The 12,433-nt window shown below is 35.5% G+C and overlaps 1 protein-coding gene across 3 annotated transcripts in view; it reads left to right on the forward strand.

The window, feature by feature from the left end:
* LOC145690207 (phosphatidylserine lipase ABHD16A) overlaps positions 1-11,167 on the forward strand; it is a 162,309-nt gene extending 151,142 nt beyond the window's left edge. For all 3 annotated transcript variants that reach the window (XM_081764877.1, XM_081764876.1, XM_081764875.1), the window contains exon 13: positions 209-11,167. In XM_081764877.1, the coding sequence (XP_081621003.1) occupies positions 209-238 (30 nt within the window). In that variant the 3' untranslated portion in view covers positions 239-11,167. The remainder of the gene's footprint in view (positions 1-208) is intronic.
* Positions 11,168-12,433: the final 1,266 nt, after the last annotated feature.

Raw genomic sequence — 12,433 nt, forward strand, 5'->3', positions numbered from 1 at the left:
GTTACTAGTAAATCAATCCCTGATTAATGTTATATTACAGCTGAGTCCTAAATTTTCCAATATACTCAAGTGTCAAGATCTTGAAAATGCAGTTGTATTCCTTTTTTATGAATTTTCTTTCGTAACACGTATTATTCTTCATAACAGACAAATTTACTTGTATTAATGAACAGATGTTAATATTATTTTTTTATTTTTTATTTTTCAGAGACGACGTCGAAGTCCTGTAGCAAGATAAAAAAAAAAAAAAAAGTCGTGATCGAACATGTGATGTGAATAACTTCGGTGTAACACTTGAAGTGATAGTTAGTGGGAAAAAGTTATACTGATTTCTTTTGTTATATTTTTGTAAAAGAACGTAAGTTAAAGTGAGGCCCATGTAAAAAATTTACGACGATAAATGGGCGATTCTCAAGTCCCAGTGTGCGTATATAGGACAGACAGTAGCTGAAGCTTCGTTAATTAACAGCAGTTGTGTGAAATGAAGTCATGTTGATAATGCTTTTGTGTTCTTAGTTAATGAATATATTTCACTGTGTTGTAACTTGGTTTCATGCAATTGCAAAAAAAGATACGGTATATACGACGATGTTTACACTGAAGAGAGTGGCTACAAATGTGTACATAACTATATATTTATCATAATGTACATGTTTATAACTATATATACACATGTTTATTACATTATTGTTTGGTACTTAAGGGGCAATAATGACAGGTTCGGAAAGTATTATTGGAATTGAGCAAAGGTTTGATAGTGATTTTCTTCGCACAGGATTGTCACAAAATGCTAATTAAGTATTTTATTTATCGGATAAATGAAATTAAGTACAGAAAATTGAACCGTTTCGAAAGTTTTAGAATGTATTTAAGCAAGTCTCTTCACGTCTGCTTTACCGTGTGTCTTATTCGTGGCTATATTTACAAAGGCTTTTTTTTTTCAGTTCTGAATCAAGTCTCATCTAGAAAGGCAGAAAAATAGGGATAGGAGTCATGAGAACAGTCGATAACCCTGTTGAAAAACATTGAATGTGTCAATGGATTACGAACTATGGCACCAAATAATTAAGATTAATCTATTTGAACCTGATGGTTCAGTATGAACATTCCTTGGACATTTGTTTCTAAAAATACGAATGTTGTTACACGTAAATTGCGGGTCAAAATTACGTGTGCGCATTTCACTGTCTATTATTATTGTTAATAAAATGTAATCAAATAAATATGTGAAAGTAATGAAGCGTGGAAAGGTTGAGATATATTCAGTTTCATATGTTGTGCTTCGCTCATAAAGACCAAGGAAAGTAAACCCTGATATAAATTATATTTATGGTATGAAAGTAAGAAATGGTTGTTCAGTATAAAAAAAACATACAGTGAAACCAGTTTATGTTGGCTACGGATAGTTCAGTTAAATACTGACGAAATTTAACCTGAGTGACCAATTTAATAAGAAATAAATGTATTTTGAAATGAACAGTGTCCTAAATCACCTAGTGCGTATTGTAGGTGTCTATACTAGTTCACTGTCAACATGTGAACTACCACCGAAGCTCTACGGTGCACCCATTCATCTTCGCGATAGTAATCTATTGCGAGTGTTTTCCAGAAATAAAAGTAAGTTGCATACAAGAACAGAACGGACATCGACAACTCTAAAAATTGATGTAGGTGTCTGATTCGGATTACCATTAGTAAAGTATTTTGGACATCGCGTAGATCAAATGGAATTATTTAATGAAGAATAGACCTGGTCAAAAATTTTGAATAAATAAATACATAAAACGAAAATACATTCGGCTGTACGTCATCACGAAATGTGGTATTATATAAACTGGTCTAGTTTGTCGTTTCCTTGTACATGGTCATATTTGAGAGATACTACGAATATTGGACAAACAGTTGCCAATGTGGACTGGTTTCATTGTATATATATCGTAATTCAGAATGTCAGAAAAGTTTGTTTTCGATATTTTGTGCCAAGTCTGTTATTTGAGTGTTGAAACTAAAGAAAATAAGTATTTTATAATAATTCATAAAGCAACATGTAAGAAAATTTGCTAGAAATAAAACGTAATCGTAGAATAAATACATTTTCATGAGGAAGAGAGAACTACGGTATTCATTCTGATTATTCTAGTTATTCTGAACTAAAGATTCGAACTGGGAATAATTTGTGATAAAGGACAATGATTTTCTGTAATTGAAAATTCGAGTAGATGAGAAGGAAACTTACCATCAACCTGTTTTGAAAACTAGGTTATTTGAAACGTACTTTATTTTGAAATAAAAATTTCGAATTCACCAAAGAAGATGCTCATTTATTTAATTCCATCTATGGATAAAAATACAAAACTTCTGTGGTTATATAAAGAAGATTGCATGCACTGGGGATGGTCCGTGCGTAGTAAATTACCAAACTATTCATATGTTTAGTTACGAAAGAAAAGTATAAGTATATTTTCAGCAATTTGAACTCAGAAAACAAAGCACAGTATCATAATTATGGGTTAGTGGTCTAGTATGTTCCGAAATACTGTTCAGCAGGAAGGGAAACAGGGCAGAAAGACAAATAAGTGCTAGGGTCCGAAAGAAATGGTCCTCCACATCGAGTATATGTCGAAAGTTTCTGATTTGAAGTTTTCCAGATTCCAGTGTTATTAAATCAAGTTGGTTCCTAGTACTCCCATTTCCTCTTTTTGTCTCTATTCCCAAGGTCGCCCCGGTCTGAAAGAAAGATCGTTTACTTAACCTCTGAATAATTTGTGGGATAATCGATTGTAGTCGCCGATGAGGACACACGGGAGAATAAAGAGAACCACGTTAAAACTACTATTAACTTTTTCCCATGTTATTTCATAAGTGCCAATGTGGGTTTCATTATGATTTGATTATAAATAACGTAAACTTTCATTAAAGACATCCACGTCGTTGAAGTTTTCATTAATGTTCGTTTGCACTTGGCATTCAATAGAAGAATCTAAAATATTCGGATATTTCCTTCCTATCATTATTTACAAGTAATACTTGTGTTCCTGTTAGGAGAAATGAAACCTTACAATCTACTACTTAATAGTATACTTTCATATGTAGCACATAAACAAATAAATAGGCTAATATACAGTGCAGCTCACTTATAACGAATTTCAAGGGACCAACATAATGAGTTCTTTATATCCGAACTTCGTTATAAACATACTCATGTACGTATTTTCCGAATTATGGAAAAAAAAACAAAAAAACAAAGGATTAGATAATATGCAGATATGTTTAAAATGAGTATACAGCAGTATAGCATTACATCTGAAGATAATTTTATTAATTGGATTGTTATCTAGCCTATCGTACATATTGCAGTTTTTTCTACTTGTTCAACCACGGTTGAAGAAGTCAGTAATTTTCTTCTGAAGTGTGTCTGCTGCCGCTGTTCGTAGCACAACCGCTTCCACTTCCTCAAATGACCGGAATGTATTGTCCGGCACCGTTTTGCTGTGTTCGAAAAGATAAAGCGTTGCAAGTTTTCCAAATCGTAATGGTAACCGCTTCTTTGGAATTTACTTTTACCTGAAGAGATATGGCTTTGCTTTCGTTTGCCATCTTTCAGTCTAGTGATGCACAAACACAAGTTTTAAAAAAAATCAACTTGCAGCGTGTTCCTATCTTAACAGCTACCGAAAAATGCACCTCACTTTCTCTCCACGTCTAACACAAGGAACTCCAATAAAAATCGAGATTTATTTTTAACCTTGACCTTGAACTGTGGTGGACGCGCGTTGCTGGAAATATCTGCACCCCGGGCGATTTCTGCTGTCATCCGAGTGAGGGGGGGGGGAATGAGCATGCCTGGCTTGCACAGCGACAACAGCTATGAAAGCCAGTTTTGCGGTACCTGATAATCCACAGGGAGAAGAAAAGAAAACATGATCCCGTTCTGAATATTTCGCTATAAGCGGTCTTTACGAAAAATATTGTTCATAATATACGGTCATTTCTTCCATGTTTTAAATAGGCAATGTGACGGGAATTTCATTTAAATTCGTAATATCCAATAATTCGCTATTTCTGAGTTCGTTATAAGTGGGCTGCACTGTATTACAGCAGAAGAATAACTTTATCAATTGTAATTATCATATTGGCAACGGAGGACATTCTTTTTTAATGCCACAAAAATTCATTTTTCTCCTTACTTACACATCAAAATGTACCTTCACAAAGTACCTTCAAAATGTACACATCAAAAAGTATGTCATTTTCTTCAGTTCAATGTAAAGGTTAAGAGTTGATCATAACTTTGAGCTACAGGGTGGTCCGGAAGTGGGCGTACCCCCTCTTTAGTTTCAACAGTATAGTGTTAGTTATGGTAGAATGTCTGTACGCAGTTACCTTGAAGTCATAAAGAGTCTTAAGAGTTATAAAGATCGTTATGATCACCATCCATGTCGTAACACAGCTGAATTCTGCGCCAAGTTCTCTCAGATGTTTTGCGGAGATACTCTGGAGTCACAAGGGTGAAGGCGTGTTCCACAGCTGCTCATAATTCCTGCGTTGTGTGATATCGAGTGTTTCTTGCTTGTTGCTTTATGAAACCCCAGAGAGCATTGTCTGGTGTCGTCAGATCGGGACTTCTTGTAGACCAGGCAAAGGGAGCTGGTGAAGATGCACAACCTCTTCCAATCCAGCGGCCAGGAAACGTCTGATTCAGGTAATGGCGCACGTGAATTGCGAAGTGCACTGGTGTTTCATGCTGCTGTATCACAACAGTGTCTTTGATACCATTTGATGCCAAGCAATGTTACCCAACAAATGTGGGTAAAACCTAAAACCGTTAGAAAACACCAATTAGGGGTACGCCCACTTTCGGACCACCCTGTATATCTCATTAATCATTCCATGTACTGCCGTCTCACTAATATCATAATGAGAAGCTTGAGTAGTGTACACTTCAGAGTCAGTTTCATCTTAATAGGTGGCGTGGTAATCGTAAGTCGAAAGCTACGCATAAGGGTTTACACTCACCTATATAATTGTGTTCAACTCAATGGGATCTTTGGATTGTTATATGTCCGTTAAACCAGGCATGTGCAAGTTGCAAGACGGAGTGGACTAATCACAGAGGACTCACTGGCATCGAGGGCCGTACGAGGGCTGTACAATTGTACATTTTCACAAGAATTGAATAGTCATATTCAATTTATAAAATCGTTCGTCGTACACTATCACTGGAACACAAAAACTTATAACAGTAACCAAAATATTTGCTTATTAAAGAAAAGTAGAAAAATCTATTTATTTACCATTTTATTTGAATATCTGACCAGTCTGTCAATGTTCGGTGTTACACTCTACACTGTATGTTCAAACGCAGAGAATATTTTCAAGGTGGACATCGGTTATCCAAGAAAACCTTTCAGCTCAGTTTAAGAGATCATCTGAGAAATTCATTTTCAATAACGAATCAGGCTGTTGCATATAGCTGCGTTAAACTGTAACAACACGTATTTATTTAATGAATTAACCGTGAATATTCTCTTTTAAGGAAACATTTTATGGTCACTTTTGATACGAGACCTGTTGATGTTGACCACATTAGTTTCTTGTTGAAAATTTACCGATTTCGGAAAAAAAAAGTAATGTCAAAGAAAGAAGAGAAAACTCTTATGCACATAGAGAAGATAATGTTGCCTGCACCACGCCCTGGCCAGTGCTTATTTGCCAGAGGCTTGGTAAGTCCCTGAGTCACATTTAGACAAAGGCAGAACAAGATAATAAATTCTAATCCCACCAGCGATCAAATCCGGTCCTTCCAGTTGGTAGGTAGATGTCTTACTGACTGCGCCATCGCGAGTCTGGTAAACGTTTTAATTAGTGGAAAGAGTGCTTTCAACAATGAATGATACAATATAAAAAGTGACCGGAATATCTTCAGATTGTTCATTGCTTTGGGACAAATTTTAACTTCTGTCTTTTAAATTTGAACTATTACGCGAAAACTCGCTTCCTGAAATTACAGTTGAACTCGGCTATAACGTAAGCAAAAGGATCTAAAAATAGTGTTGTTATAACCGAGATGTGTAATAGTAAGGTATCAGGCATTGAAGCTGGGGCATGATTTAAGTACTTGACCACTCGATCGAACTTACATTACAGATCTAATATTAACTTTTTTAATACTCATCTAATTTGCTGTATTTTATTTCCATATCGTTTGTATTGAACAATTCACTAATCCAAATTCGGGACACACATCTCTTTTTACTCTTTTGTCACTCTACTATCTGTGCAAAGCTTAAAACTATTCTTTTCATAGCCATGTCATTGTGTAAGTTTTCTAATCACTGCTACTCTACTGTAGGTTTGGTTAGAGAACAAAACTTACACACTGTAAGGTAGTAAACATACCGTTAGCCTACCATGGGTTATGAGGAAGGGTAGGAGGTGGACGGACAACTAGTGTAGTGTCAGACAAATCCTTTGAAATTTAAGAATGATAACGCAGGAAGAATGTGGCAGTGACTTTATATGCGAAATTGATTCGTGTGTGAATGTCGTATTTAGCAAAGTAAGATAACACTTGCGTTAAGGGAAATTGGTTGATCCTATTGACACAATAGACGAGGATGTTACAGAAACCAATGTTTTTATAACCAAGTTTAATTGTATATTGAAAAGATGAGTAATCTTTTGGCTACTTGCAGACCTTTATGTGGATCTTAAAAAACAATTTGGAAGTGGAATAAGCGAATGCTAGTAAATCATACAGACTACTGTCGCCATATTTGTGATAAGTGTGTTTTGTTTCTACATTGTTTTTCTTTGAAAACTGTTAAGAGAATACATTAATTACGACGTTCTTTAACGTGATTTAATATCGTTTGTGCATTTTCAGAAGTATAGTGATTTTAGGAATAATAATCTATTTTGAAGACATATTTTTGAAGGAGTGTTTCCTCTTGATCTAACCAGGATGAAGGTACAATATGCTGCATTTAATGTAAAGCATTTTGGTATTTGTAATATGTTCCTTATCATCATTAAAAATTCAGCGAAACGTAATTGTTAATGCGTTAGTTTTCGCTTTACTGATGTCCATACATAAGTATATAATAAAATCACTTTTAAAATAGGGTCAATCCATCTGAAATAGTCCAAAGATGGTGAAAGTGGTTGCTCGACTATCTCCGAAAATGAGAGAAAGGTGAGTGTGATGAACCTTGTGTATGAGAAGGTCAATAACACCAGTCATGTTTGCATATGTACAATTATTCCTAAATGGCGGCCATCTTTGTTGTCGGTGGTGTGCCATTTTATGCATTTGCAAGCGTTTACGAAAACTACACAGTTGCTCAGGACGTACTAAGCAGACACACAAATCAAAAACGAACGTTTACAGGAGAGACTTAGGTACACGGAGAATATATATTTTTGCTCCTAAATAAAAGTGCAGGATTGCAAACCAATACATGAAATCACCAGAAAAAATACGGAAAATTGCACGTTTAAAGGGGCTGTATGTTGGAATGGCGCAAAGTGTGTGTGTGTGTGGGGGGGGGGGGTCATAAGTTTATGCTGAATATTATTGCATATAAAGAGTCTGCAGAAATATCCACATCTGTGATACTACTGGTGCCGTAGATTTATGGGGAACCGAAAGGGGGAGTTTGTTATTTTGATGGCATTTTTGGGGTATAATAACTCCGGAGGGCAAAGTGTTGAAAATTGCTGCTTAGGCCACAAAGTAATTCTGTATGTGAATAAATTATTGAAAAAATAAAAAATAAAAAAAAAAAATAAAAAAAAAATCAGGATTGATATTACATGGAGAGAAAAGTGAGGACATGGTAAAAACGTAAAGAAAGTACGTGCGTGACGATGGTCATAGCCCGGAAAAACTTAAATATTTGCATATGTTTCATGCTAGATCTCAAAAACTACGATAGTTCAGCAATTAGACTCGCTTTCCTTTGTGTTCACTTGTGCAAAAGCTTGAGAGTGGCGTTTTTCTAGCCCCATGCTCATTACCACGTCTATATGGGAGATAGCTCCCCCTTGCACCCACTGGACTGCGGTATTAAAGCACCCAATGTATCAGTCAAGTATTGAAATCAAATCCTAGCTACGGAAGTTAATGTGTTCACAAAGTTGCATTATATAGCATAGATGGATATATACCGAGCCCCGGTAGCTCTATTGGTAGGGCACTGGGTTGCATTCGGGAAGTCCGGGTTAAACATCAAAGGTATCATGTATTTCTTTGTTCACACGGAAGTCGTGTCTCAACATACAGACGAACTAAAAGAGCGATTTGATAGTTGTCAGCCCATTCCAGGCACAAGAAGCTTCCATAGTTTTACTCTCATTTCTGAACGTACCTTACGCTATTATGTTACGCCTACACGTGACGAATTTCAGGATTTCAACGTTGCAAAATTCGTGTCACTAACATGAGGTGCAAGGAGAGTATTGCTTGTATCAATGGTGACCAATGGTGGGTTGCGAAAGTTGATGACATCAGTACAGTGGACAGGGATGTGCATGTAGTGTTTTATCCAGGGTTGCCAGGGATTTTTAAAATCAATTTTCCCTGACAATTCCAGGTTTTCGAGGCAAGATCTATTATTTTCCAGACAATTCTTTCCACCAAACAATGAATACATGGAAAGCTCTCCACAACATCCACCCACTGCCTTCCATTCACTTTTTTTCCTTTTGTAAATACACAATTAACAAGATTGAAATCTTTGATATATCTCATTACAATAAAATAAACTTATGATTAGAGTGCTTTCAAGGTCTCAATTTCATGTTCCAAATTTTGCATTCAATGGAAGTTTCTAATCAAAGTTTTGCTTTTTTTTTCTTTTTCTTTCTTCTAAAATGGTAATCTGATCAGCTATGCACTTATTTTCCTTATTTCTTTAATTCGTTTGTAGTGGTTTCTGTGCTTTTCCTTTGCATGGTTTCTTCATAACGTGCATATGATCCACGTACACTCATGTCCAAAATTATTGTCGCATATCTATAACTGTCTTCTTGTAAGAATACTATTTAATATTGATTTTGCAGGGTACTTTTAATACCGCTACTATGTGTATAATCGGGAAATGTATGTTCGTAGCAAATTTCATAGGAAAAGAATTATAAATTCGAAAATTAGAATGAATAGAACAAAGTATTGTTAAATGCACAAGAAAGTTTCATTTTCGTTTTATTGTTCTTATTTGCTGCTCTTTTGACATGAAATTTACCACATACATGTCTTTGCCAATTATACACGTAGTAACATTATAAGAAATACCGGGCGAATTCGTTATCAAATTATATTCCTAGAACAACATATTTATAGACATGCGACAATAATTTTGGACATGAGTGTACATATGTAGCATTTTTGTTTATATAAATACCAAGGGGCCCTTCAGCACATTGTATAGTATGAACAACTCGTAAACTCACCAAAGATTCTTCATGCATATTTTCCACCAGCATGTCATTGTTAACAGTAATCCTTCTCAACGGAAGTATTTCCATGGGAAAGGACAAGTAACACTGTAATTATGTCCCACAAATCAATGAATTCACAGTTATCTAGTAGATTGCAATAAAATACATTTAACCTATCTGTGTATACATTAAATGATTCGAATTCCTTCTTCTCGTTTATTGCTGAAACACACAATTTGGGAAATTGACGTTTTACCTTTTCAGCTTTGGCAGCTACAACTATTTTCTTGTTATAGAGTTACTCAAGAACATTATAGATGTTCCCTTCGCTTACACTTTGGTTAGTACAAATTTTTATTTAGAAATAGACATACAGATTTCGCACTATTTAGTGTTTTAATGGGCATTTTTCAATATATATTTTTTTAAATTAATGTCATCAGTATACAAAATTTCCTGACATTTCCAGATTTTTCAGGTCGCTTCAGAAAAAGGATAGTGTCACTGCTTGGGTTCCTCTGACGAATGTACTTTCTCCACCGGAACTGACAACAGCCACAGGTCGCTTTCATCTGATTTCCGTTCAATTGTGTGAAGAGATACATCATCGTTAGGCAGGGGTGTGTACAAAGGAAACACTGTAGTTACCTGATTTTGTACTGCTTTGTTGCTCAGTCAGTAATAATTAACTCTGAATACCATCGTCACACACGTGCTTTTGTCGCATTTTTACTATGTCCACACTTTTTTCTCCATGTAATATCAGTCCTGATTCTTTTTTTTTTTTTTTCGCGCAATAATTTATTCACATATAGAATTACTTTGTAGCGTAAGCAGCAATTTTTAGCACTGCCCTCCTGAGATATTAAGCCCAAAAATGTCATCAAAATTACAAACTTCCACTTTCGGTTCCCCATAAATCTACAGCACTAGTAGTATCAAAGCTGTGGATATTTCTGCTGAATCTTTACATGTAATAGTATTCAGTGCAACATTTACAAACTCCCCTTTACTCCCCCCCCCCCACACATTTTATGCCATTCCGACAGAAAAGCCGCTTTAAATGTGCATTTTTCCGTACTTTTTCTAGTGATTTCATGTACTGGTTTGCGGTAGTGGATTGGATATTTATTTAGGAACAATTAAAATATATATTCTCCGTGTACCTCATTCTCTCCTGTAAACATTAGTTTTTGTTTTGTGTTCGTCTGATTCATACGTCCTGAGCAACTGTAGTTTTCGTACAGACTTGCAAATGCATAAAATGACACTCCGCCGACAACAAAGATGGCCGCCATTCAGGAACACTTATACATACGACAACGTGAATGGTGTTGTTGACCTTTTCATATACAAGGTTCATCACACTCCAATTTCTATAATTTTCCGAGATGGTAGAGCAACCTACTCTGGACCATTTTGTATGGATTGACTCAATAAGTTGTGTGAAGCTTACATATTATGTATTATTTATTTGTTGCTTGCCGAGCAGACAAAATGTGTTCTATTATAGATGTTTTTGAATTAAAGTGTACTTGTATATTTTAATGCAAATATCATGACTTTTGTTTAAACATATTGTTGACACCAATATCGCCTTGTATTTTGATAGCATTTTGTTGCCTTCGGTTCAAATGTGAGGAATCATTGCAGTTTTAATTGGTCGAGATAATTAGTACTTTTTCTTTCTAATTTCTAATAAATAAATAAATAAATAAGTAAATTACATGATTATATTTGTTAAACTTCATAAATAAATCAGTACTATTTTGTTTCTTTAGAATGTCCATGAAGTAAGAAGTATGCGTTTCTAGTTTCAGTTTGAGATGTTATATCGATATTTACTTGCTCGACAGATTGTTGTCGAAGTGGATTGAAGCATGCATTTTATTTTGTGATAAATTGCCTATAATTTTATGTTTGGAGAAAAAAAATAACAATTCAGTAGATCCCAGGAATTCTTGTATCAATATAGTCTGCTTACAGTTTGTGGAATAAATCACCAAAGTCAAGCAATATGGAAAGCACTTAGATGGTCAAGCATTGAGGAAACCCAAATGGCGTTTGTGATTAGAGGACAACAGAGAAGCTACGTGAAGAACAAGAAATCCGGCAACAATAGCGATGGGACGAAATGTGATTAATGGCATATTCCTCTTCAACTACCAGATGGACAAGTGAAACTCTTCGAGATCGAGATCGTAGTATAACACATTTTGACAATTCTACTCACATTTATTGAAATTAACTATTCTGTTCAATCATACGTGGAAAACTTCAGGTGTCACCGATTTGAATGCCACTGACGTTTTCTGTTTAACCTCTTCAACAATCTAAGAGTGAGTTCCCTTGAGAGCGGATTTCACTTTCGGAAAGAGAAAGAAATCACCAAGTCCGGCGAATAAGGTGTGTTCCAACACTGGAGTCGTCTTAGCTGCCAGAAACTGCTAACGGTTAAACCAGTATGCGAAGGAGCATTTGTTTCATCCATTCATTTTTATTCCACAAGAGGGGGTCTTTTCTTTCTCACACGTTCTCGCAACTTCACCAAAACCTGCTGGTAATACTGTTCATTCACTGTTTAACCTTAAATCCGAGGAACAGTAAAGATTAGACCAGTAAACTTTGATGGTTTGAACATGTAAGACGACCTTCGGAATACGTTATTCATCGAGTGGATGCTGTGGAAGTGAATGGAAACGAGCATGAGGCCGACTAAAGAAGAAGTGTGGAATGATATGCTGCAGTGTGGTGTCACAGTGGATATGAAAAAAGAAAGCATTTTACTCACGTAAGGATCCTGACGAATTGTCATCTTTAACAGTAGGAATTCTTTAAGAAAACAACTTATTAGAACAATTAAATGATGGTGAATTTCTTTTCATGTGTAAACAGTTCCTCAAATGTCCTTCTTCCACTGCGTATCTGCCTCTTTAAATTTGTGCTGCTTTTTCTGTATGTATGTATGTATGTATGTATGTATGTATGTATG

This window comes from Thermobia domestica, chromosome 7 (assembly GCF_964235325.1).
Source record: "Thermobia domestica chromosome 7, izTheDome1.hap1.1, whole genome shotgun sequence".
Taxonomy (NCBI): Eukaryota; Metazoa; Arthropoda; class Insecta; order Zygentoma; family Lepismatidae; genus Thermobia; species Thermobia domestica.